General features: G+C 50.6%; 1 protein-coding gene across 1 annotated transcript in view; it reads right to left on the bottom strand.

Moving 5' to 3' along the window:
* GRK2 (G protein-coupled receptor kinase 2) overlaps positions 1–26,990 on the bottom strand; it is a 51,686-nt gene extending 24,696 nt beyond the window's left edge. Inside the window, exons 1-4 of the mRNA XM_056850790.1 lie at positions 26,878–26,990; positions 6,879–6,955; positions 2,868–2,941; positions 220–321 (exon numbers count right to left, since the gene is read on the bottom strand). Of these exons, the coding sequence (XP_056706768.1) occupies positions 220–321; positions 2,868–2,941; positions 6,879–6,955; positions 26,878–26,990 (366 nt within the window). The remainder of the gene's footprint in view (positions 1–219; positions 322–2,867; positions 2,942–6,878; positions 6,956–26,877) is intronic.
* Positions 26,991–27,293: the final 303 nt, after the last annotated feature.

The following is a 27,293-nucleotide window of genomic DNA, read 5'->3' as shown; positions in this document are numbered from 1 at the left end:
TTCAACACTTGCTAATTTTCTTTTAAATTGGAGATGCCAGGGGCTTTCCACATGTGCTCTGTCACAGAGCCACAGTCCCTTCCTTAGTTGACCAACTCCGCTCCATCAGCCTGTAGTTTCAGGGATTGTGCTCAAGGTGATTATGAAGCAGATTTTCTATGCCAGTCCTAAGGGCTTTTCAGGCTCTCCCACGGGCAGCCAAATATTTAGGACACTCACATGAGAGCACGACAGCAGCTCCTTCATGATATATGTGTCAAAGATCTGGCGGCTCTTAATCGCACGTTCCTCCTCAGAATCCAGCTTCTCATACTTCTTGATCTGGAATGAATAGGCAAAGATAGTGTCAGAGAAGCAAGGTGACAGGATCCAGGAATCGGAATCTTCCAGCAACCATGACCTGAATCAAATAACTTAAAAAGGTGGGTTTGGCATCAGTTTTTAAACACGTTTTGTTTGTCTACTTTTTTTCGCTTGTGGTGGGGGGAGAAGCAGATTTCAGCAGGGACTGTGTTCATTTCCACGTGGGTGATTTGCACCAGGTTTGATGCTGTTGGGAAGTGGGTTTTGTTCCTGCTTCCTCACAGCATCATGGTGCTTCCATGCACCCCCTGGGTTTTCCTCTGTGATCTTTCCCAAACCTGCTTTGCTCTGGGGGAAATCTCAGCAAAGCTAAGCTGGCTGCCACATGGGTAGGAAAGTCTGGATGGTCCCAATCCTGCCCATACAACAGCCATTTTCCCACTTCAGTCCCCATGCCAGGCCCCCTCACCCCCCGCCGTCATGCCATTAAGGGGTTTTTAAATGATTTTTAAAATGCATCCAGCATATCAATATTGATATATTGGTACATGGGAGGGGCCGTGGCTCAGTGGTAGAGCATCTGCTTAGTATGCAGAAGGCCCCAGGTTCAGTCTCCGGCATCTCCAGTTAAAGGGACTAGGCAAGTAGGTGATGTGAAAGACCTCTTCCTGAGACCCTGGAAAGCCGCTGCCGGTCTGGATAGACAATACTGACTTTGATGGACCAAGGTCTGATTCAGTATAAAGCAGGTTTATGGGTACGTTCATTACTGTTTAAAAAACACATAGATGTCAGCCCCACTGAAACTATACTGCATTAACAGCTACAGCAACACTGGGGCTTCCACAGGAAAGCATTGCCATGTGGAAAAAGCAAGTGAGGTGGTAACAGAAGTGGCTAATGGTGGTGGGGACAATGTGTAAGCAAAGTCAAAGAGACTGTGCAATGCACAGAAGCTACAAAGCAAGCATTTATTTTTCTTACTTTACCGTATATACTCGAGTATAAGCCGACCTGAGTATAAGCCGACCCCCCAAATTTGAGGCCAGAAAAGGGAATTTCTTACTGACCCGCGTATAAGCCGAGGGTCAATAAGAAATTCCCTTTACCGGCAATGCTGCGCTCTAAAATGGCGGCCGCCATTTTAGAGCGCAGGGCCCCTGCCCCAGGTCGCCCTCCCGCCGGCCTCCGGGCCCTCCCAACCCACCCCGACCCCAGTGCCATTCAAGGGGGGGAGGGGGAAGAGCCCCTTACCTGGAGAGGCGGCGAATCGGTGGCGGCGGCGGCGGCGCGGCCTTCCTGGGCTGGCAGGAAGGCCCCTGCCGGCCAGAGGAAGGCGCCCAGGCGCGTGGGCGGCGGCGGCGCGGCCGGCGGGGGCCTCCTGCCTGGGCGGGAAGGCCCCTGCCGGCCAGAGGAAGGCGCGTGGGCGGCGGTGGCGCGGCCGGTGGGGGCCTCCTGCCTGGGCAGGAAGGTCCCTGCCGGCCGGCCAAAGGCGCCCAGGCGCGCGGCCGGCGGTGGCGCGGCCGGCGGCGGCGCGGCCGGCGGGGGCCTCCTGCCTGGGCGGGAAGGCCCCTGCCGGCCAGAGGAAGGCGCCCAGGCGCGTGGGCGGCGGCGGCGTGTCCGGTGGGGGCCTCCTGCCTGGGCAGGAAGGCCCCTGCCGGCCGGAGGAAGGCGCTTGGGCCCGGCGGCGGCGGTGAAGGAGGTAAGTTCCCCCCTCCCTCCTTCCCCCTCCCCCCTCTACCGTATTGACCCGCGTATAAGCCGAGTTCGGCTTTTTCAGTCCTTTTTTTGGGCTGAAAAACTCGGCTTATACGCGAGTATATACGGTATATCTATCTTTATTTTAGAATTGATATAAAAATGAACAACATATGTCTAAATATATGTAGACAGTTACACAGTAAGGAAAATAGAGTGTAGCAAGCATTTCAAGCCTCTGTTTCAATATAGACTTTTACACATTTTTGTTTTTGTTTTCTCCACTTCCTGTCTCTAAAAGGCAAGGTCTTCCAGGATTTTGAGAGGTAACAGTGCTATACATAGTAACTAGGGTCACTCAGTCACATAATTTTTCCTTGTATCTTTACATTCCCCCTCAAATAGGAAAACAAGCTAGCCGGTCTTCTCTTACCCTCCCCCTGCTCCTACTGGTTGGCCTCTCCCTTACCTGATGTAACATGCAGGACTCCAGGGTCAAAAGGAGGAAAATGGGCAAGAAGGACCCTTGATTACCTCATCTCTCAACCCTGTCAACAATTTAAAGGTACAGTGGGAACCTCTGACAAGTCTAGCAACCCTCATCCTAATAACCAAGATGTGCCCTCTATGCAAGGCAGTTATAACCAGGTCTATTTTCCCCCTACTGGATCAGGCCTCCTCGCTACTGGAAAGGGATTCTCAACCCCAAGTTAGTTTTGGCAAATGCTCTTTTGCCTCAGTGTCTGAGGGAATTCAACCCTCTTGTGTTCCCAGGCAGAGAAGGCAATTTGGGTGCAACTACAACGAAGGAACTGGGATAGATCTCTCTCTCTCGCTCATACATGCACATGCACACAGAGCCTCACCTCTTCATAGAATTCTACCAGTGGCTTGGCCTCCTCCATCTGATTTAGGCAGAAGTCTCGGAATAGCAAGTACCCTAAAAAATACATACAATTGTCAGCAGTTAGGAACTGATGCATCCTCCTCCACAACAGCAAATTGCCCCAGTCTGAGCCAGCAGTTCCTGGAAAGTCTTGATGCTATATTCTATTCCTCATACCCTTAAAACCTGCAAGGGAAATCTGTCTGACATGAAGGATCATGCTGAAAACACTGGTAACCTATTGTGTTGTTGCCATCTTAAGAACAGAAGACTTGCCTTCCTGAATAAGACCAATGTTCTGCTCCAGCACTTGGTTTCCAAGACTGGCCCAGCAGTTACCCTGACCTTGCCAAGTATACTAGCCGATAGGGTTGCTGTTCCCAATCCTGGATGTGCTGCACACATGTACCTTTATAAGTACTGAAGCAGCAGAAGACAATGCAGCTTCTAGTCCTTTTATTTGAGTTAGTAAAAACAGATCTCTGGTTTTGATTACAAACAGCCAAAGGAGGAAGGTGAAGAAAGGGAACAGAAGAAAAACAAGCAGGAAAAACTGCATCTGTGTTGTCTTCCATTCCATTGGAATATTTTAAAAGGCATACACAACTTCTTTACACTGCACCTTAACATCCCTACAAGAAGATGATTTATTTTCTTCATTTATACCCTGCCTTTCTCCCCAGTGGGGACCCAACATGGCTTACATCCATCCTTTCTCCTCCATAGAAAGGTTAGGCTGAGGGTGTGTGATTGGCCCAAGGACACTCAGAAAGCTTAAAAAAAATTCATGTTATACCAGTCAAAAGTAAATGATAAAACAATAAAATGGCAACTACAGAGCAGCTTCCAGTTCCAACCAAATTCACTACCCCCCATACACACCTTTTGAAGTAGAAACATCTGAACTTGTCACCTGGAGATGAGGAGATTCCCTTGAGGATGAGTATACCATAGTCTGGGAACAGTCGCCAAGAAAGCCCTACTCAGGATACCCACTCTGCTTACTTTGATTGATTACTATACAGCAGGGGCCCTAGCCAGGTGGGGGTGGCAATCCTTCAGCTACCCTTGTCCTAGGTTGCTTAAGGTTATCGCTAGCAGTTTGACTTATGCCCACAAACAAAATGGTAGCCAATGAAGCTGACACCTGATTGGTGATTGCTATACTCACATGCGGCTATCCTCATAAGCACCCTGACCTGGATAGCCCACACTAGCCCGCTCTCATCAGTTCTAGGAAGCTAAGCAGGGTTTGGCCCTGGTTAGTATTTGGATGAGAGACCACTAAGGAAGCCCAGGGTTGCTACCTAGACAGGCAACAACAAACCACCTCTGAATGTCTCTTGCTTTGAAAATCTTACTGCAGGGGTCCCCAACGTGGTGGAGGAAGTGGGTGGGGCCAGGTAGGGCTTTTGCCCAGTAAGGCTTCTTATTTACTATTGGAGATTTGATTGCTGAGCAGATTTTTTAAAATGTTGCTTTGGCAGCAGATGCCACCACAGCACAATCTATACTGTTACTAAAAGTTAAGCTGTGGACAATCAATTTGGGTTGCTGGCTCCACCTCCTACAGCAGCCATTCTGTAGCAGCCATTTTGTTGTTGCAACCCACCATGCCATGCCAGAATTCCAAATGTGTCCGCAGACTCAAAAGGTTGGGGACTCCTGCTCTATGGAGTTGCCATAAGTCAACTGTGACTTGATGGCAAAAAATAAAAATCCTCATGTGCATATACGGCACTCAGGTATTCTGTTACCAAAAGTGGGGATTTCATTCTATTATCATGGCTAATAGCTGGCATTCATCTTCCATGAATGTGTCTAATAGTTTCGGGAAAAGCCATCTAAACCAGTGGCCATTAACACATTCTGTTTTTACGGGCATAAGCTTGGTGTCTTTAACAGCAGCATAAGGGAAAGAAATCAACAAGTGTGAAACTTTTTAAACATCATGCATCTTTGTATTGATGAAAGCATCAGCTGGCCACTATTAGAGGCAAAAAAGCACCAGTGTGTACAAAACTGGCAACTGTTATCATCTAATTTAACTTTGAGCCTTGAACATTAGACCAAAAAATCTGAAATTTCTAACAAGAGCCTTTAAAATCTTTTTACTTCTACAAGGGCCATTTTAATTTTGTAAGCAGCATAAAAGACTGCTGGAGATCACAAATTCCCCACTAGGTCTGTCTCATTCTCCACCCCACCCCCGGTGCCCAACATACAGAAATTACAAAGCAGAAACATATCCCACCGGTTCATCTCCATGCCAGGTGAAGCTTCACCTCTTGCATTTCTGCTGTTAAAAAGCACAACAACAGGGCTGGTAAAAAGAGGGAGGCAGCCATATTGCACACTTTTGTCATCGAGTTCCCCGTCAAAGCTAATTATGACTCATCAGAGGTACAAAATTCCTCTAAAGGCACTTCCATGGAAAGACCTGACGAAACCCAGTTTCTGGACCATAACATGCATTTGACCACAGCTTCCTAACACATATATTCATGTACGTAACTACAACTTTCAAAATGGGTGAGGCAGCCTTTAGTTCCTTTAAAATGTGTGTGAAGTAAAACAAATGTGTACAATGCAGATGCGAGTCTCATCAATAGAAGTTATAGCAACCATAAAGGGGCAGTTGAATAGGTTCTGCTTCCCACATTTGGGAGCATATACTGACTTCTCTGCCTTCCCTCCCTCCCTGATTGAACAACTTCCACTCCAGTTTGAGGCTAAACGGCTCCTGATGTTAAAGTCTTTCCCCCCCCCAAGCTAGGCATGTACCATTCACCGGTGAGAGGGAAAGAGGGGCACAGCGGCAGTTGGGAAAGCAACCACGGAAAGAGGAGAGAACACACTGGGGGCGGGGGGCGGTGAAAGCAGGGTATCTCATGCGGAAACCACAAGTGGCTGTGGGTATAGGAGGAAGCAACAGTGTTTCCTGTTGGGCGGGGTATAGTAACAGAAAGGGGGAAACAGCACTGCAAGCAAACTCTAGGGTCAGAGTAGACAACAGTCCAGTGTCACCTAGCATATACTTCCTCCCTAACCTGAATTTTCCTCAAGATACATGACCACAGTTGCCATCATAACAAGGACCCAGCATTACTCCACTATCTAACACAGAGAGTATAACAGGGTCCCCATACCCCAAGCAGGGCTCCAATATCTTTAAAAACATGACACACAGAAATTCAGCGGAAAGGCCCCCGCCCCCATACATGAGAAAAAGCTTCAGCTGCTCAACTTCCTTTGCTCATGTACAGGAGCTCTACTGGGGGGGGGGGCAACAACAACAACCCTGACATCCCCACCTCATAAAGGTAAAGCTGGATAGGCTCCTTCAACTATAAGAGTTGCATAAAGCCATCTTGGTGACATTGATATGGGGAGGCAGAGTAAAAATGCTTTTCAACCAAGCAATTATGCAGAAGGGGAAATTCTAACAGGTGCAGCTTCTCCTGTGACTGCAATTATGGGGGGAAATGCACCTAGGAACATTCTAGTTTTTGTGCATAGGAGCCCACTGAGGGTCGTAATAGCAGAGGCTCTGGAGGAAGAATATTTGCCACCCATAATCAAGTCAGGCAATTCTGCCACTACCAGTCTTTCTCCCAACACCCTTCAAGAGGAACCACTGCAGCACACAAAGAGGAAGCAGAGTTTCTGCATGAACCTCAGCAATTCCCCCTCTTTCCCAATTCATCTGGGTAGCTCTCAGTTCATCTCCTTGAGAACAGGACATCGCCAGCCTGGGATGCAAAGAAAGATAGGATGCCCTCTCTTTTATTTTTCCCCGAGACAGAATTTCACTGGTGCGCCTTTTCTTTAGGTTGCAGTACTGACACACGACAAGCTGCACTGTGCAGAAGTCCCCTTCCTAGTAAAAGCACAGAAACCCTAGCCTCTTTTGCACCTGATCATGCAAGAGAAAGCTTGTTAGCTGATGATCTGTGTGAAGGGTTCCCTTATTCACAAAGGGGTCTCTTACCAATCTTCTGAGAAAATATCTTGTCAAAGGTCACCTCACCCCGGTCTTCCAAGTATTTCTGCATAACACTGCGGATGCTGCCAAGAGACAAAGCACATACATAAATTAGCAGGAAAGCACCTCTTTAGCTTTGCAGATTCTTCCCTCAGAGAATCAACATGAACAATATCTTCAGAGTAGACCATGAAGATAACACATGGGGGAGTGGGCTCCAGCACTAGGCCTTGGTTTCATTCATGGGTTACAGGCAACTAGGCCTTTAAACAAGAGCCTTGACTCTACCAGGGCCACATTGGGCCCAGGAGCAGGAAGAAAAGAAAGGCAGTCTCTCAGCCCAGTAGGTGAGTGAAAAGAGGTTTGTTTCTTGCCTTAAAGGAGAGGTCAGCTAGAATTTAATTTGTGTCTGGGAGGTTTGCAATAGAAGCCCATTAAAAAGCCTCTGGTGTCAGTCAGGGCATCCATTCGGGCCCCGGATAAGCATATGTTTAGTATCAAAGCCACTTCCTTTCACGTGGGAAGTTGAGGAATCGGTGTGAAGACCAGAGGCAGCCATCTCCACTTCAAAGTAAGCCTTCCAATGGTAAAACTGCTATCTGTTCTCAAGGTGACAAATACTCTTCCTTTGATGTAACTTACCCTTTCATGTCCTACCAATGATGTAACCAAATGTATTGTATGTTCCCTATAAAGATGCCCTATATTCCCCATACCTGCATTCTGACCTTAAGTTTGTTAGACCTACTGACCCGTTAGCTTTTCTTAATAAATCTTTAAACTCTCTGCAACGTCTGGAGTAAAGTTTATTGCTGAGACGCAATGGGGTACTGAAGTCTAACAGTAGGTCAGAATCTCCAAGCCTTCTTTTTTATTTTTGTGTTTAGGAAATAGTATTAGTATGTCTATGTGATCCACGCACTCGCTCCTCACGGGGGAAGAAATCCTGATTGATTTTGGTCAGGAGGCGGCGACCCCCGAGCAGCGCCCATCCAGGCTTACTGGGATGCCAACGTGGACCTCCTTGCCCACGCAAGCAGAGCAGCGATGGAGAGTCGGGGCCAACGAACGGGCGTCGTCGGACCCTAGCGGTGGATTCTACCGGGGGTCACTAACCGCCCAGTACGGTGAAGAGGGGGAACGAAACCGAGGGGCCGTGCCTACAGAATGGTTGGAGGAGCCCTCGCTCCCCCGCTCCCCGCTCCCCCCAGTTGTCGTCGCCTCGGAGGAAGTTGCCCTGCTTCGCGGCCAGAACCAGATGTTGGTTCTACAGAATTGGGACCTGCAGACACGAATGGACGCACTGCAGAGGGGCTTGGGTACTGTTCTGGGGGAAGTGAGAGAGCTCAGACAGTCCCCGCAGCAACACCCAGTGGGCTCTCTGGCCGCCGCAGAAACACCCGTCAGTAGAGAGGCATCCTCCCCCAGGCGACCTACCAGCAGAGATCTGAAGGTGTCCTTTGACACTCAGCTACCCCACTTTCTGCTCCAAGTGTCCAGGTTCATGAAGGATCAAGGGGAAACCTTTCCTTCGGAGGAGGCCCGGGTCAGATACGTGATCAGCCTACTGGAGAGGGAAGCGGTAGAATGGGCAGTAACGGCGGCCGAAACTATGCCTAGGGCCTTGAAATCCCTGACGGAATTTATGTCTGCGTTGTGCCGTCGTTTTGAGGAAAAGACTAAGATTGCCATGCATCGTTTGAAGCAAGGAACCCGCTCCGTGAGTACGCGCAGGACTTCCAATCCCTATCCTGTAAGATAAGGGAATGGAGCGAGGCCACTAAGGTCCAACACTTCCGAGAAGGACTGCGTTGGGAAGTGCTGGACGGCTGTTTGACCCTGGGAGATCCGGAAACGGTAGAGGACTGGATTAAATTGGCGGCCTTGGTGGAGAATCGCAAGCTTACCCTCCAGTTCTCTAAGGACCGCCCGTCAAAGGTAACCCCCGCGGCTCCCACCAAAGGGGGCAACACAGCGGAACTGCGGCGAGATGGAAGAAACCGAGGGACTTTTAGCCTGGATAGGGCATGCCGCTTCAGGGAAGGAGCATGTCTCCAGTGCGGAAAGATGGGTCACTTCACGGCGAAGTGTCCCGGGACATCGGGAGAAGGGTCTGGCAATCGAGCAACCCGAGAACGAGAGTTTACGCCACCTCGGGCCCAGGATTGTAAGACGACTGAGGGGACTACTGGCCGGCACGGGACGGCGGCTCTGCAAGTGGAACCGGCAGACAACCATAATCTTCTGGATCTTTACAGTGAGCCCTCGCCGGCAAAAAATGAGGACAGCCTTCTGTGAGTGAGCCGGCACGGAGGGCACCCTCGGGAGAAACCAAACCGGCTCCGATTAGGGTGAGTGACCAGGGAGAAACGCTGCTGCTACCCGTTGTGTTACGGAACCCCCGGGGAGGGGAACCTGTGGCTGTCGTTGCTATCCTAGACTCCGGGTGTTCCCAGACCTTGATTGATCAGGCTGTGGTAGAGCGCCTGAAAGTCGGAACTCGAGAACTGGACAAGCCCTTGCATTTCCATCAAATGGATGGGAGCGATCTTCGGGGGGGGGGGTCCATTTGCGCTCTCGTAAGGTGTTGTTGGGGGTAGGAAACCACTGGGAACAGATCCACTTCATGGTAGTACCTAAGATCTCCTACCCAGTAGTTCTCGGCAGCAACTGGCTGGCGGGGCACAACCCGAGCATCGATTGGGAACAGAGGGGGGTTGTGTTTGGGGCTCCCCAGTGCGAGAGACATGGTCGGGATGACATTCCCGGAGGCAAAGGGGGGGATGCCGCTGCGATTGAGACCCACGTGCTGCCCCCGGAGTATAGTGACTTTGCAGATGTGTTTGAGGGGATGGACTGTGATCTGTTACCCCTCACCGCATGACGAACTGTACTATAGAACTACTTAAGGACATTAAGCCTTCCAAAGCCCGAGTTTATTCCATGAGCCCCCAAGAGAAGGCGGTACTGCGGGAATTCCTGGACAAAAACTTGGAGCGGGGTTTCATACGGCCATCCAAGGCTGAGTTTTCTTCTCCCTGCTTCTTTCTGAAGAAAAAGGGGACCTCTGATCTCAGACTGTGTGTAGACTATAGGGGACTTAACGCAATTACAGAGACTAACACCTACCCCATTCCTTTACTTCCGGAATGTCAGGCTGCTATCTCGGTTTCGTTATTGCCTCTGTCTCTGCGTTGTATTGTCTGCCCCCCAAGGTCGCATGCCTAGGCCTGGGAACCCAGCTCCTGGGAAACTGTATTCAGCCTGTACGTGTAATCTCCCGCCTTTCCTGCCTTATAATATCTCCCAGCTAGTGAGCCTCTCATAGCTGTCATTTTATTCGTTTGCACTGTATGCCTAATTGACCAGTAAAAGCCATCTGTTTGGACTCTATATGACTTTGTGGTGTTTTCTGGTTCTGTGGGCCAAGGGCTGACATTATGACAGCTATCACCTTCTCTTCACCATTCTACTAGCCAGGCTGGAGCCCAGGGGGGTTCGCCTGCCACTTGGATGGGAGCTGTGCAGCTCTCCAGGTGATCTACACCCTGGAGCCCTTCTCTGAGGATCCTACTCTGTTACAAGACTTAATCGCTGAACTTTTCCGGACGACCCGAGAGGTTTGCCGCTTGAGGGGACTGGTACAGGAACAGTGGCAATCTCTTAAAGGACGTCTCTGGATGTTAACGTCGGAGGATACTGATGCTCGTCTAGATCTTCAGGACTTGGATCAATTACTGGACGATGCCCGATTGGCGACTGAGGATTTACAAATATTAACTGGACTTTTGGATAATCTTATTTCTCGAAAAACTCTTTCTACCATGGCGGGAGCCCCACCGGAGGGTTTTTCCCTGATCCCGGATGCAGCCAGCTGTCAGGCTGAGGCCAAGCGAGTCGCTATTAGCACCGCTCTTCTCCTTGTGGAATGTACAAAGGACACCCCGGTAGCCACCTTGGCTCAAGTTTTGACCTCGACCTTCGGAGCCGAGGCACCCGCACTGGCGGTTCGAGTACAACCTCTGCTGGGCGGGGAACCCGACCCCATACTCTCACTCCTGGAGACAGAACTTTTGCCGCGCATTACGGCAGAGACTGCCCTGAGACTTGAGAACGCCAAAGTTCTTGCGGATCAGCAAGCCGCCGAAGCGGCTAAGGTCGCAAGAGAGAGAGAGGCTGCGGAAGCAGCCAGGGCGGCTGCAGCAAGGATTAGGAATCAGGCGAACGTGGACACGCGCCCTAAGGGCAATGTACTAGGGCTATCAGGTCTGTCCTTTTCCCCGGCGTTTGTCCCGTCGCGCGCGACCCAACGCGCACGCCGTTTGGCTGACCGACGTCGAGACTCAGAAGAGTCAGAAGACGAGGATTTATATGGGGATAGCTCTCAATGGGCCACAAGCTTCCGGACCAGTAAGCCTCATCTTACTGGTGGCCCAAGTGAGGAGGCTCATCTCTTAAGAGCCCAGAATCGGGAGCTCTCCGACCGTGTTGATCAACTCCAGGAAGTAATGGAACGTATGCTTCAGGAGAACAGGCAATTACAACAAACCCTGATAGCTCTGAGACAGCCCGTTCCGATACCGGGTCAGGGGGTACCCGTACAGCCACCCGCTAATGTGCCTGCTCCACCCTTGCCTCCTGGAGCTCCTGTTGCTCCTCCGCCCGGACCACCCGTGCAACCACCCGCTAATGTGCCTGCTCCACCCTTGCCTCCTGGAGCTCCTGTTGTCCCTCCGCCCGGACCACCAGTGCAACCGGGTCAACCTGCGCCCGGTCCTTGGAAGCAACTCAAATTGAGGACTACGTATGACGGATCTCTCGAGACTTTGCCTTGTTTCTTGCATCAAGTGGACAGTTATATGCGAGAACAAGGACAACTTTTCCCCACGGAAGACAGCCGGGTGCGTTACGTAGCTTCCCTTCTGACAGGTAAAGCGGCTGACTGGATGGTCCTCCAGTTTGACACCCGCTCTCGTGCTATTCGTTCCCTCAACAACTTCATGACTGCCCTGAGAAGGAGGTTTGAGGACCCCTTCCTGGGGGAAAGAGCCAAAACGGAACTCTTACAATTAAAACAAGGCTCTGCTACAGTTCGAGAATTTGCCGATGAATTTCAACGACTGGCAAGTAAAATTGTAGGTTGGCCCGAAACCACCCTGATCCATCATTTCAGGGAAGCCTTGCATCCTGACATTCTGAACTGGTCTTACATGCGAGGCGATCCCGATACCCTCGAAGACTGGATCCTATTAGCCGAGGAAGTGGAAAGCCGCCGACGCTTCATTTCTCTCGTCCGTCAAAAGCACAAGGAAAAAGGCACCCAAAAGCCTCAACCCAAGGCACCACTGCTCGTCCCACGAAATCCCCCACGTCCGCCCCAGGAACGTGAAGCCCGATTTCAGAGGGGTGCCTGTCTTACTTGCGGAGAAATGGGCCACTTTGCAGCCGTTTGCCCACGCCGCCAGGAAATATTTCGTCCCAGCACGACAACCCGCGCCCGAGGTCGTCCACCACGCAGAGGCACCGCGGCCACCCGCAGCGCAGCTCCGGGAAGACCCACACCCTCTGCACTCCATGCCGGGGACCCAGCCTCCCTGCCTACTACCAACGACCCCGCCGGGTCTCGGATTACAAGTGCCCCATTGGGGGACGATTTTCCCTCTTCGGATGAGGAAAATCCTTGGATTTCTCCAGCCCTAAACCTGGAATCTCCCCTCGACTTGTCAAAAAACGGCTCCGGTCTGTGGTGAATGGAGCGTCTCCACAGACCTCTCAGGATCTTCCTATCAAACCGAATGCTCCTACCAAAATTAAAGACGTGGACTCCACCGTCTACGTGGATGCAGTTTTACAGCAACTTAACGGTGGCCCACAAATCCCCGTCAAAGCACTAATTGACTCCGGTTGCTGTCGCACTCTCATAAGCGAAACCACTTTTGCTGCACTCAGGGCCGACTCTGAGGCTTTACCCGCCCCCGTCCAATTTGCCCAAATGGACGGAAGCCATTTTCAGGGGGGTCCAGTTGATCGCCGCACCATAGGGGTGGCAATGGGAATTGGTTCCCACTGGGAACAAATAGACTTCACTATAGCCCCTATCCGATTTGAAGTGGTCTTGGGGATAAACTGGATTAAAGGACATAGTCCCAGTATTGATTGGGAAACAAACACTATCTCCTTCGCTAGTCCCACCTGCGACCAGCATCGGCAAAACTTTGCTCTGCTATATCCGCCCGTTCCAGCATTAACCTCTACTGCCCCAGCACCACCGGCTCTACCCGCTGTATACCGGGACTTTGAAGATGTCTTCGACCTTAAGGAATGTGATGCCTTACCCCCCCACCGGGCCTCAGACTGTGCGATTGAAGTGGTAAAGGACTGCACATTAACCAAGAGTAAGATTTACCCTATGAGCGCTTCCGAGCGCACTGTCCTCCGGGACTTTTTGGACAAAAACCTCGCCAGAGGGTTCATTCGCCCTTCGAATGCCCCAAACTCGGCCCCCGCGTTTTTCGTCCGGAAAAAAGAGGGCGACCTTCGCCTATGCATTGACTTCAGAAAGCTCAATGCGGTTACCCAGACCAATGCCTATCCTATCCCATTAATATCCGATATTTTGGGACAATTACAGGAAGGCCGTGTGTTCTCTAAATTAGACTTGGTGGAAGCTTACTACCGAGTCCGTATCCGCGAAGGGGATGAGCACCTCACTGCCTTCTCTAGCTGTTTCGGAATGTATGAATTCCTTGTGATGCCGTTCGGATTAAAAGGGGCTCCGGGAGTCTTCATGCAACTCATCAATGAAATCCTACATGACCTTCTATATCGTGGGGTGGTGGTCTACTTAGATGACATTCTCATTTATTCGAAAACTATGGACGAGCATGTGGCTCTGGTCAGGGAAGTTCTGCAACGCCTGCGTAACCATCAACTTTTCGCAAAACTAGCTAAGTGCGAATTTCACCAAAGCAAACTCACGTTTTTAGGATACATCATCTCCCACCAAGGTCTTCGCATGGACCCCGCCAAAGTCCAAGCCGTCCTCGATTGGACTCCCCCCACCAACCGGAAGCAAGTACAGCAATTTCTGGGATTTGCAAACTTCTATCGAGGATTCATCCCTAACTTCGCCCAGGTGGCTCTACCCATTACGGACCTACTGAAAACTAAGGGAAAAGTAAGCTCGGCTGCCTTGCCCTCCGCGAAAATCCTATGGACTGAGCAATGCCAAGCCGCCTTTCTGGCCCTCAAACGCCTCTTCACTTCGGAGCCGGTGCTACAGCACCCAGACCCAAATCAAATGTTCATTGTGCAAGTCGATGCTTCCGATGTAGCCATGGGAGGGGCTCTCCTCCAGCAAGGACCGGATGGTCTTCTTCACCCTTGCGCTTACTTTTCAAAAAAATTTGCGCACGCTCAATTAAACTGGCCCATCTGGGAGAAAGAGGCCTCAGCAGTTCATCATGCACTGACTCTATGGCGACAATTCTTGGAAGGGTCTAAAGTCCCCTTTGAGGTTTGGACCGATCACAAAAATCTAGCTGCCCTCACGGGGTCCCATAAGCTATCGGCGAAACAACAACGGTGGGCGGAGTTCTTTGCGCAGTTCCGTTTCACCCTGAAGCACGTCCCTGGGAAACAGAACGTTCTTGCGGATGCCCTCTCCCGTTTACCACAATATCCGGTAAAACTCGAAAGACCCACCAACTCTCTGTTCACCCCTATGCAACGTGGGGCTCTACCTATGCTGGCTGTACAAACTCGATCCCAGCATCAGCACACCTTACCCAACGTACAAGCTCCGCCAGCCCAACCGGCTGCCCAGCCGCCACCGCAACGAACCGGAGTTCCCGCCCTTCCTACCCCTCCGACCGCCCAGCCGCCTGCAGTCTGCGCGCCGCCGCACGTAAGCACTAGCCCCATAACTGTTTCTAAGATCTCCATGGCCGACGGGGGGGCCCCCTCCAAAATCCCCATCTCCGAGTCCTTTTTAACTGTCCTTCGGGACCAGTGCCTTTTAGAACGTTCCGCTCATACCCTACCTCCTGGTGTTTTGGAACAAGGAGGATCCTGGTACAAGGACTCAAAATTATATGTCCCCAAGGCTCTCCGAAAGGACGTTTTACATTTAGCCCATGGAGCCAAAACAGCTGGGCACTTTGGGTTTCTGAAAACCCTTCACTTATTGCGCAGACAGTTCTGGTGGGGGGGAATGCGTTCCGACATTGACTCCTTCATCCGCAGCTGTCCCGTTTGTGCCGCTGCGAAACGATCGCAGGGCAAACCCCCGGGACTGCTACAACCTCTTGAAACGCCCAGCAAACCTTGGGAAGTGATTGCTATGGACTTCATGACTGATCTCCCTCTCAGTGGGGGTAAAACTGTGTTGTGGGTTGTTACTGATTTGTTTTCTAAGCAAATACATTTGATTCCATGCGCAGGGATCCCCTCTGCTCAGAAACTGGCACGCCTCTTCGTGACGCATATCTTTCGTTTACATTCGTTTCCGCGTAAGATAATTTGTGACCGCGGCAGTGGTTTCGTTTCTAAGTTTTGGAAAGCTTTCCTCAAGTTGGTGGGAGTGGAACAAGGGTTGTCTAGTGCATACCATCCTCAAACTGATGGTCAAACTGAACGTGTCAATGCTGTACTTGAATGTTATTTACGCTGTTATGTTAACTACCACCAGGATAACTGGGTAGAACTGTTACCTTTAGCAGAATATGCCTACAATAATGCCATGCATCAATCCACAGGCTTTAGCCCATTTTTTGCTGTGTATGGACAAGATTTCAGTCCCATCGCTCCTACAGATGATATAGAGGGGGAGGGGAACCCCGACATTGCCTCCTGGGCACACGCCCTCCGTACCACTTGGCCCTGGCTCGTTAGCAACCTCGACCGAGCCAAACGTAAATACAAAGCACAAGCTGACAAACATCGCTCCCCCGGGGGTGATCTGCAAGTGGGTACTTTGGTTTACCTTTCCACCAAAAATCTCCGTTCCACCCAACCGTGCCATAAGCTCAGTGCTAAATACATTGGCCCTTTCCCCATCACCCGGGTCATAAACCCTGTCACAGTGGAACTGGCTCTCCCCAAATCCTTGAGGCGTGTGCATCCTGTTTTCCACATTAGCCTCCTCAAACCCCATGTTGCTTCTCCACGGTGGCATCCGGACCCACCTCCTGCGCAACCCATCATGGTGGGGGGGGAGGAACACTTCGAAGTCTCCAAGATCCTTGACTCCCGTGTTCACCATGGCAACCTGCAATATTTGGTCCGTTGGAAACATTTCCCCCCTGCCTATGACGAATGGGTACGCGCACGGGATGTCTCCGCCCCCGACCTCGTCGACGCCTTTCACAGTGCTTACCCAGATCGGCCAGCCCCCTTGCGAACTGGGAGGGGGCCTTGAGGGGAGCAGAATGTCAGGCTGCTATCTCGGTTTCGTTATTGCCTCTGTCTCTGCGTTGTATTGTCTGCCCCCCAAGGTCGCATGCCTAGGCCTGGGAACCCAGCTCCTGGGAAACTGTATTCAGCCTGTACGTGTAATCTCCCGCCTTTCCTGCCTTATAATATCTCCCAGCTAGTGAGCCTCTCATAGCTGTCATTTTATTCGTTTGCACTGTATGCCTAATTGACCAGTAAAAGCCATCTGTTTGGACTCTATATGACTTTGTGGTGTTTTCTGGTTCTGTGGGCCAAGGGCTGACACGGACCTCCTGAGTGGTCTCCAGGAGGGCTGTGTGTTCTCGAAGCGTGACCTGGCAGTAGCCTACTACCGGGTCCGAATCAAAGAGGGGGATGAAGCAAAGACGGCCTTTTCTTGTTGTTATGGATTGTTTGAATTTATGGTAATGCCGTTTGGTCTTTCTGGGGCACCGTCGTGTTTCATGCAATTAATTAATGAGATCCTCCATGATCTACTGTTTAAAGGGGTAATCGTTTATTTGGACGATATTCTGATATACTCCAGGGACCCCGAGGAACAGCGGGGTTTGGTGCGGGAGGTTTTGCGTTTCTTAAAGGATAATAATTTATATGCTAAGCTGTCCAAGTGTGTGTTCAACCAAAACCAGTTGTCTTTTCTCGGATATGTTATATCCCCCCAAGGTTTGATTATGGATCCTGAAGAAGTGCAGGCGGTACGGGAGTGGGAACCCCCCAGGACTCGCAAGCAAGTACAACAGTTCTTGGGGTTCGCAAATTTTTATAGAGGTTTTATTCAGGACTTTGCCGAAATAGCCTTACCGATCACCGATCTACTCAAAACCAAGGGTAAGGGGCAGGAGGCCACCTTGACGGATTACCAATTGCTTTGGAACGACCGGTGTCAGGCGGCATTCGAAACTCTGAAGGATCGCTTTACCTCCGAGCCCGTTCTGGCTCACCCAGATTGTTCTAAGCCATTTACCCTTCAAGTAGATGCTTTGGAAAAGGCAATGGGAGGCGCGCTCCTTCAAAGGGATGAACAAGGGGTACTTAAACCCTGTGCCTATTTTTCGAAAAAATTCTCCGGCCCAGAGCTAAACTGGCCGATTAAGGATAAGGAAGCCATGGCTATTAAGCATGCCCTCACGGTCTGGCGGCAGTTCCTGGAGGGGGCAGCAGAATCCTTTGAGGTCTGGACGGACCACCAAAATCTTGAGGCTATATTGGGTCAGCGGAAGCTGTCGGCCAAACAGCTGCGCTGGGCAGACTTTTTCTCCAACTTCCACTTCACCATTAAACACATGCCCGGAAAGGACAACTGCCTGGACGACGGGCTGTCCCGGATGCCACAATACGAATGTCGAGTCGAGCGGCCGGTGGGTTCCCTTTTTACCCGGGAACACTGGGCTTGGCTATGGAGGGGAGTAGCGTGGGAGTCCTGACCAGAGCCCAATCCCGCGCAGCGGCGAGAGGGTCTGTCCCTGACTCCTCTCAGGTGAGGGCTGCCTCTGCTCCCCCATCCCCGGCGATCCCAGGGGATCCTCCGGGCACTATCGCAGGGGGGGAGAGGGAGTCCTCTCAACGAGAGCGGGGAGACAGGGCAGTAGAGTCGGTCCTGGTCCTCCCTCAGGGGTTGCCTGCATCTACCCCCCGCTCCTTAGCAATCCCGGAAGAGCTCCCAGAGGCGTTCAAGTGTAGGTGGGGGGGAGGCTCTTCAGCGAGAGCGGAGGGAGAAGTCACTCCCATCCCAGGTACTATTAGGGGAAGGCACCCACAAGGATAAACACTACGTCCCCACGGAGTTGCGGAGGGAGGTGTTGGGATGGAGCCGCAGTTCCAAAACGGGGGGACATTTTGGGTTTGTGAAAACCTTGCACCTGGTTAGAAACCAGTTCTGGTGGCCAGGGATGCGCCAGGACATCGATGTGTTCATAAAATCTTGCCCTGTGTGTGCAACGAGCAAACGCTTAATGGGGAAATCCCCTGGATTACTCAAGCCCCTAGAGTCTCCGGAGGTTCCCTGGAGGGTAATCGGGATGGATTTTGTAACTGACCTCCCATCTAGCCAGGGCAAGACGGTGCTGTGGGTGGTTACAGATTTCTTCTCGAAGCAAGTTCATCTCGTCCCCTGCGAGGGGATGCCCTCTGTGCACAAATTGGCTCGCTTACTTGTGCACCAGATTTTCAGATTGCACGGCTTTCCGCGGAAGGTCGTGAGTGACAGGGGGTCCGTGTTCGTGTCAAAATTTTGGAAAGCGTTTTTAGGACTTGTGGATGTGCAACAGGGTTTGTCTTCAGCCTATCATCTGCAGACGGATGGGCAAACCGAAAGGGTTAACGCGGTGGTAGAATGTTACATGCGTTGTTTTGTGAATTACCACCAGGACAATTGGGTCGACCTGCTGCCGTTGGCAGAATATGCCTATAATAACTCGGTACACTCTGCTATAAGTCCGTTCAAAGCGATCTACGGAATGGACTTCGGACCCTTAGGGGCTGTACCCCTTCCGCTGGGCGGCGATCCCCCCAGAAGTATCAGTATGGGCCAACACAGTGTGGAACACTTGGCCCTGGCTGGTAAAAAATTTGGAGCAGGCGAAGGAAAGGTACAAGGTGCAGGCAGACAAACACAGGGCACCCCAATGGGAATTAAAGGTTGGAGGGAAGGTGTACCTCTCCACCAAGAATCTCAGATCTTTACGTCCGTGCAAGAAACTGAGTCAGAAGTTTGTGGGGCCGTTCACAATCTTCCGAGTTATCAATGAGGTTACAGTGGAGCTGGAACTGCCAAAAACTTTACAGCGGGTACACCCGGTATTCCATGTAAGTCTGTTAAAACCTTTTGTACCGGCACCTGAATGGCACCCTGAACCCGCGGCTGCGACCCCGATCATGGTGCAGGGGGAACAACACTTTGAGATTTCCAAGGTATTAGATTCTCGGGTGCGGAGGGGCCAGCTGGAGTATCTCGTGCATTGGAAACACCTGAACTCTAGCCACGATGAATGGGTGTCAGCTATGCACGTACAAGCCCCCACCCTGGTAGTGGAATTCCATCGGCACTACCCCGCCAAACTGAGATATCCCGGGGAGGGATCTTTGGGGAGGCAGAGTGTCAGCCAGGGCATCCATTCGGGCCCCGGATAAGCATATGTTTAGTATCAAAGCCACTTCCTTTCCCGTGGGAAGTTGAGGAATCGGTGTGAAGACCAGAGGCAGCCATCTCCACTTCAAAGTAAGCCTTCCAATGGTAAAATTGCTATCTGTTCTCAAGGTGACAAATACTCTTCCTTTGATGTAACTTACCCTTTCATGTCCTACCAATGATGTAACCAAATGTATTGTATGTTCCCTATAAAGATGCCCTGTATTCCCCATACCTGCATTCTGACCTTAAGTTCGTTAGACCTACTGACCCGTTAGCTTTTCTTAATAAATCTTTAAACTCTCTGCAACGTCTGGAGTAAAGTTTATTGCTGAGGTACTGGGGTACTGAAGTCTGACATCTGAAGTCTGACATCTGACAATACTGGCCTTTCTTTCTTCAGCAAGAAAGAGCAGGTCTGGTTAAGGGTAAATGGGTAGGCTCCTAGGCTTGAGGTAAGAGGACTAATATGTGGAATTGTGGACCTGCTGTTCTGAATCCATCCATTCTAGTAAATGTAATGTTTATCTAGGGGAGGGAAGTGATGCTGAAAGACCCAAGATGCTAAGCGAGAAGCTACATAAGAGTACTCTTGCTTAAGAATGAACCTGCCTTTTCAGGGGTTGAAAAGTACACCAATTATCTCAAAGATGAGCTTCAACATTCCAAGTTGGCAGCTTGCAAAATGCAGTAGGTGGTCTAACTGTTAAGAGTGTCTTCCTGGGTTAATGTATTACGCAGGACTGGGGCTCAGCCTTGAAACCATCAGCCCTCTTTTCAAGTTGGACTATGACTGGATTTCCCTAGTAGACATTAATTTATGAAGTGGTGCACACACAGCCAGCTTTTATGGAGAAACTGTTTAGCGCCCTCCCCCCAGGCAGCTTGGCTTTTCAGGGGCTTTCAGGTGCAAACACTTGTGCTCTGCTTGTGAAAACCCTTTCAAAAATACCTCAGCACTCTCTGACCTGAATTCTAGCCATATTTATTTAGAAATCACACAAAATGCAATGGAACATTTTTGTATTTTTCAACAGCTTGACTTCAACCATGTTTACTTGAAAGGAATTCCTTTGGTTTTTAAAGGGGTTTCCTTCCATGTGTGATTGATTGTAATCACGATGCCCTCCATATCTATACAACTGTGCTGAGTCAGTGCTTCTGACATGCACAGTTCACATCCTGATTGTACAGTTCCTCATGCTGATTATTGCTAGTTGCAGCAGTGAGGGGAATCGGTGTGGCTGATACAGCAATTGTAGCACAAGAGCAGTGACTGTAATGTCAACCTACTGTGCTAGCTAGTCTCTTTTTTCTTACTGTATTTTCTGTTAGTGATAGAAACAGCCATAAAAAAAAACCCTTGGGGACAGTTACACAACTTTCAGAATTGAGTGGTGAGTTGTTGAATTGTTGGGCTTCAGGGGAGAGGGAAATCCCTTCACATACAAAATGAGTGTGTTGGAGATGCAGTTGTTCACCCTGATATGCATGCTAGTTTTCTATATGCAGGGAGGCATTCAAACATGCAATGTCTTCCATGCAGCTTGAAGAGGAACAATCCAAAAAAGGCTTTACCACTTCTTCCTGAATGTTCAAACAGGCCCTCATTCGGCCTTAAATGCTGATCGAAATACAAAGAGGGCTACAGCCTTAGCACACGAAGGCAACTGCATTGTCCTTAGAGAGCTAGGGGGAAAGGGTTCTTTACTTCACTGCTTAGTCTAGGCTGTAAAATGGGGGTGGATGGCAACAACCTCATCTCTGCAGTCTGCTGATAAAGCAGGAGGCTGGTCTGAGAGCTTTTCTCTCAGGGGATGGTAAAACAGAAGCAATTTCTCTTGTACAAGGAAAGACAGAGTTTTCAACGGAAGAAGGATAGCCAGCTGCATTTCTGGTGCTTGGTGCTGCTATGGGACTGCAATAATATTCTAGTATCTCCATGACAACCATCCCTGGGGTGGGGGGAGATCTAATAGTAATATTATTACGTAAAATGTTCTGTGTGCAAAAAAGCTTAATGCTCATGCTCTGGGTATCCTCACAGTATCGTGGTCAGGTAGACAAGCCACAAGCCTTATTCCCTTGATGGCAGTCACTACAGGACAGAGGCCTGAACCCAACCGGGTCTTCTAACTTCAAGAGAATTAATCAATGTCAAAAAAACACAAGTGGGAAAAGCTTGTCTGGTCACCTGTGGTAAGAATCTACTCCATACAACCAGGCAAGGAAACATGTCAAAAGATGGTTCTCATAAGATGAAGGGGACTACCTGTTCAGGCATGCTAGAAAAATCACACGGATTACAACTTTGGTTGGCTTATTTAGCTCTTAGCAACTGCGCATGTCCTTTTGCTTGTAGACATTGGAAAAGTAAGTGCTGCTTGACAGGTAGTCTCCTGTGCAAGCACCGGGTCATTGCAAGCACCGGGTCATGATGTGCAAGCACTGGGTCATGATGCGACATGACCCATGGGGTGATGTCACATCATGACATTTATTAGGCAGACTTTGGTTATTGGGTGGGATGTCATTGCCTTCCCCAGTCACTTACACTTTACCTCAGCAAGCTGAGTACTCATTTTACCAACCTCAGAAGGATGGAAGACTGAGTCAACCTTAAGCCAGTAACCTGAAACTGACTTCTGTCAAGATTGAACTCAGGTAGTAAGCAGAGCTTGGACTGCAGTATTGCAATTTACCACTCTGGAGGAGGATTAGATCCTGAAGGTTTAAGCAAACTGATTGTGGCTACTTAATACTTGCCTCAGTTTTTCACTCGGTAATGTATAACACTAGATACAGCAGTGGGTTATCTAGAATGTTGGCTGCCGAGCTCTTCTTGTACAGATACTTAATGAAAGGCAGTTACTACTAAAAATAATCAGCCAGCTGTTGACAATGCTCTTGTTTGCTGAAAGGCCAATGGGGAGGAAGTGGAAGTTGCTTGCAAGCATCCTTGGGCACCAGAGCACAGGGTTGGATGGCCCTTTTTTTAAAGCTCTTGTGAATTGGAAGTCTCCAGAGCCTGGCTCTAATACTTTGGGGAACACTGGCTGCCTTCGTAGCCAAGCAAAGAGAAAGGAAAGAAACGCACAGGAAGCAGTTCAATTCCTTAACAGGACAACCAACAACAATTTGCAGTAACACTGACCAGTTTAGAAGTCTCTTCCCCCCACCCCCCAATGGATTCTGCCTTTTCTTAAGTGTCAGGCAACTCTGGCTCTAACATATGCAGAAGGAGGTTAGAAAGCGGCAGCTACTGAAGTCGAGACATGAGTTGCCCCTTCTCATGTTCTGTGCTGCAGTGGCTTACATTAAAGCACATCTAACTGGTTTACACCCACAGGTGACACCATTTCCTGACAGCAGCAGACATACACACGCACACAGCTCTTCTTTGATGCCGCACTCTGACTGGGGTGGGAGGGACAAAGGAAAAACAAACCACTGCTACACTGCATGAAGGAGCCAGTCAGAGCGTTGCAAGGGCAGGAAGCACATTTAGAGGGAGCTCCATAATAGGAATTACAGAGAGCTTCCTTTCCTGACCCATGTTTCTGCTCTGTATGGTTTCATCTTGGATCTCTTGGCAGAGGGGAGGATAACCGGTTCTGATGAGGAGCAGCCTCGAGTTCTGTTTAAGTTCTCCCCCTCTCACAGTGTCTGTACAGACAGAGCCACTCAGTCCCAGTCTTTAATACACAGAGACAATGTAGTGTGTGGACTTGAGCATCAAACCGGCACGCAAAAAACTCCACTTCAAATCCTTGCCTGACTACAAAACTCACCGAGCAGCTGAAATCGAGTTTTTCTGTCTGTTGGCCTAACCTATCTTAAGGAGAGGGATATGCAAGCATAAAATGCTGTCTTTGAATTCCTTAAGAGTAACAAATGTAAAATAAATAAAGGAAGATCCCTTAGACATACCGTGCAGCCCTTTTGCTAATGTTCCACCTGCTTAGAAGCTTTGTCTTTTTAGTAGTCCAAACCTTGAATGGTCGCCTAAGGATGGCCCTGGAACATGCATTTGCACAAGGTTACCCAGGGAGTCTGCAGCCCTCTTCCTGGCTTCAGCACTTTTGGTAAATTCCCCTAAATTCTGAGATACAGGTGAAAAACAGGAACTGCCCATGAAGAAATGTTGATGAAAGGCAGAGTGTGCTGGGGCCATGTGGCATGGCGGTCCCATAAGCCTCTCTATTTGGTGGTGTGCCTGAGAGTAAGCAGTACCGTCTTCAAGAACAACTACATTGTATCCTCAAGAGCAAGGCTTTGTTTGTGCCAAGATCACAAAAATAGTATGGATCAAAGTCAGGAACAAAAATGGTGCATACACGTATTTCTTCCCATAAACTATGCAAAATCCAAAATATATGGATACTTGCTTATTTCACACATTTGTGCATACAGTTCTGCTCATCACCTCTCTCCTCTAACCCGTTTTCTTTGCTCATGAGATACAGGATGGACATTGATTAATAGTCTGCTAGGTCAGTGTGTTCACATTAAAAGGACTCTGTCCATCAGAGTCCCCTCAAGCCAATTCTGGCCATTTTCTCTTTTTCTTCTGGCTTCCAGAATGAAGCATCCAGGGTCAAACTCAGAGGGGGTCCCAAAGGAAAATGGGCAGAAGCAGCACGTCAAATTTCCCCCTATCAAATAGAAAGAACTCGTGGGGGTGGTGGATCCCATCTCCCCTTCCTATCACCATCTGGCCTGACTCACCTTGGAGCCTGGCCATAGCAGCAGCAATAGCTGTAAACTGCTGTAAGCCCAGAGCGGCTCCAGGTGTCTGCTGCTGCTGACAACCCTGGAGCAGCTCCTAGACTCCACCGCTGCAGCCCCTGCTGGGCCCCTCTCCAACTTCTTAACAATATTTAATTTGGGGGGGATTTAACCCCCCATGTTATTTTTTAAACTTTTCAGATTTTTCTGCAGACGTAGAAGGTTCCCCAAGTCTGCAAACAGTCTGTTTTGGATAAGTGTGGGCCCGATTTGTACATTTAGGTACTTGCAGATAGGGGTTACACTTGGGAAATAGATATATAGATTTTCCTGCAGGAACTGCTTCAGATAGATATTCTGGACCCAAACAAAGCCATATTCCCATGGACATCCCTGTGGTATCCTCGCCATTCTTGCTGACATATCTGCTGGGACAAGATCTCACTGCAGACCTCATGTTTCCCAGTCCAGTGCTTCTCAATCTTTCATATCTTAACACCTCACCAATCACTCTTGGGTCCTGCCATGCTACAAACAAAAAGCCCATTTTTTCCAAGAAGGACATCTATATGTTTAAAGGCATCCTGTTGTTAGGTTTATCATTTATGGTAACCTTTAAGGACATAAATTGCAGAAGCACAACAGATAATCCCTGGCAGGTAAGGTTGGCAGGACACGGCACATCAAAGACACTTGCTGGTGGCAGTGGGGAATGTAGGATCATGAGAACGCTGAGTGTCTATGGTTACGACTAGCATGGCAAAAGGCCATAGATGTATAATCTGTGGCAGGTAGAGTCAGCAGGAGACAGCAAGTCATACTTTCATATGGACAGAGGAATAGGGGAGAATGAATTCTGAGTAACTGTTATAAGAATTCCGAGTCCCACCAGTTGAGAACCACTGCTAGTTGACTTCTAGGGTACAGCCTGGCTTTCCTCCACTGACCATATCACTCCCGGAAAGAGAAGCTGTCACTGTTCAAGAGCCCTCTTTCACAGGCAAATCTCAAAGGCCTGCTTTGGAATCTGGGCAACATCAAGCCAGTACTTGACACACCAGCGAAAGCATAAACTCTGCCAGGATTAGGCATAGCAAGAGATTGGGGGGGGGGGGCAAGCAAGTCAGAAACACAATGAAGAAGGACAAATATGATTATACTACAGTCCTAAAACAGTGAGTCAGGTGACGGTGGCTGCCCTGGAGATAGAGAGCAAGTGAAGCAAATCGGTTACGCGGCTGCCCTCATTCTGCTACCCCCATCTCTCCAAAAGCTATGGAACTTTGGGCAAAGTCCTCATGTGGGTACTTCCATACTGAAACAGCATTCATGTGAAGAGCACAAAGGCTACTGGAACGTTTAGCTTTTGTCATGGCAACAGATCTACTTCGGCCGCTGAAATGGCAGCGTTCAGGGCTTGCACCACGGGTCCTTTTGATCTTCCTCAGCAACTACACAGCCTTCCTTCCACGGGGTGGAGTAATGGGAGGTTCTCTCTGACCAGACTTCTTCAATTGGTAGGGCCCCAAGCTGGAAAGGGGGGGGGTAAGTACGATAGGCCACATGGAAAGGGAGAAGAGGCCTGCTTTTGCCCACCTGTTGACAGTGCATGATACCTGTTAGGTCCAACCCTGTTGCCCTTGGTAACCCTTGCTGGGAAGTAGAGTTAACTAAAGTGTGGCCATCTGTCCCAACTCGATGAGCAGGGAAGAGATCTGAAACCTGCCTTTCTTGATGAGCAGGGAAGAGATCTGAAACCTGCCTTTCTCTTGAGCCTTTCCTTGACCGTGGCCCTGGCCCGTATGCATTTTCCCCTCATTTGCCTTGAGAAAAGCTGTGCTTCAATGGTTACACGTTGCATTTACACAGACTTGCGTTGCTGTGAGGGCAGCCCCCGTTCTCCACTGAGTTCACAGAGGCCACAAGGCGAACGAGGGCCTTAGTGCTATTTGCAGCTGAAATGCCAGTCTGCACCACCACTGGATGGTTATACTGATCGACGTCTCCCCCTCCCCTCCTAGCTCGGTGCCTGAAGTGAGATGCAAGATTGTTCTGTGTGCTAGTGAACGGCCCACCCCCTGCACAGGGGATACTGAAAACAGGAGACTGCGCCGAGAGAGCGGTTAAGGGCATCACGAGGATGACTTCAGGCACTGCCCGAGCTGGGATCTGTCCTTTGGCTCTTCGTAACTCACCGCAGCACTGATGCAGGACAGCTCCGAAAAGGAAAACGTGCTCTTGGCACACAGAGCCTCATGCCTTTGCTTCACTTTTCGCTGGGGTATAACCATGCACGTGGGGACAGAGGAAGGGGGAGATTGTGACGTCGGGGTAATATTGGGGAGGGGCTGCTCCTCCAGGACTAGAAGCGCCAGGGCTGCTGCCCTAAGGAGTGAGGGAAATCAATAACACCCGGCCGAGGGAAGAGTCCGGAAGCCGAGCCGGGGCACCCTGGCAAGCCCTTCCCCTGCCCGCTGCGACGCCCCGCCACAGGTGTCGCTGGAGCCCCCTCCCCGCCCGCCCCCCCCCCCCGCACCTCAGGTGGGTCAGGAGGCCTTCTTGCAGGAGGCGAGAGGCGGGGTGGGGGTGGGGGCTGCGCGCGCCCCCGCGCCCCGGTCGCGCGCCCGGCCTGCAGGCCGCCTCTCCCGCGGGGCCCCGCGCCTGCCCCCCCCCCGCCTCACCGCCTCACCGCCTCACCTCGGCTCGGGCAGCGCGATCTTCTTGCTCGCCCTGGCCGCCGGGGTGGACTTGCTCTTCTCCATCGCCATCAGGTAGCTCACGTCGGCGAGCACCGCCTCCAGGTCGGCCATCTTGCCGGGGAACGGTTTCTTCTGCTTTCCCTCCTCGCAGTCGAGTCTGACAGGATTCCCGCGGCGGCGGCGGCGGCTCCTCTTCCCCGTCGCGGGGTGCGCGCGCGCGTCTGTGTGGGCGCGCGCGCGCGCGTGTGTGTTGACGGGGGGGTGAGGGAGAGGGGATCTGGCCCCCCCCACCCCGCTCACAAACAGACCCACATGATGCCTGGGCACAGAAACCGCCGCCGCCGCCCCCCCCACCCCCCGCGATCGGCTTCCCTTCCTCCGGGGCTCTGTGTGCGCGTGCGCAAGGAGGGAGGG

The sequence above is a fragment of the Euleptes europaea genome, chromosome 6, assembly GCF_029931775.1.
Source record: "Euleptes europaea isolate rEulEur1 chromosome 6, rEulEur1.hap1, whole genome shotgun sequence".
NCBI lineage: Eukaryota > Metazoa > Chordata > Lepidosauria > Squamata > Sphaerodactylidae > Euleptes > Euleptes europaea.
Note: the sequence above shows the minus strand (reverse complement) of the source record. Positions and strands in the feature narration are given on the sequence as shown.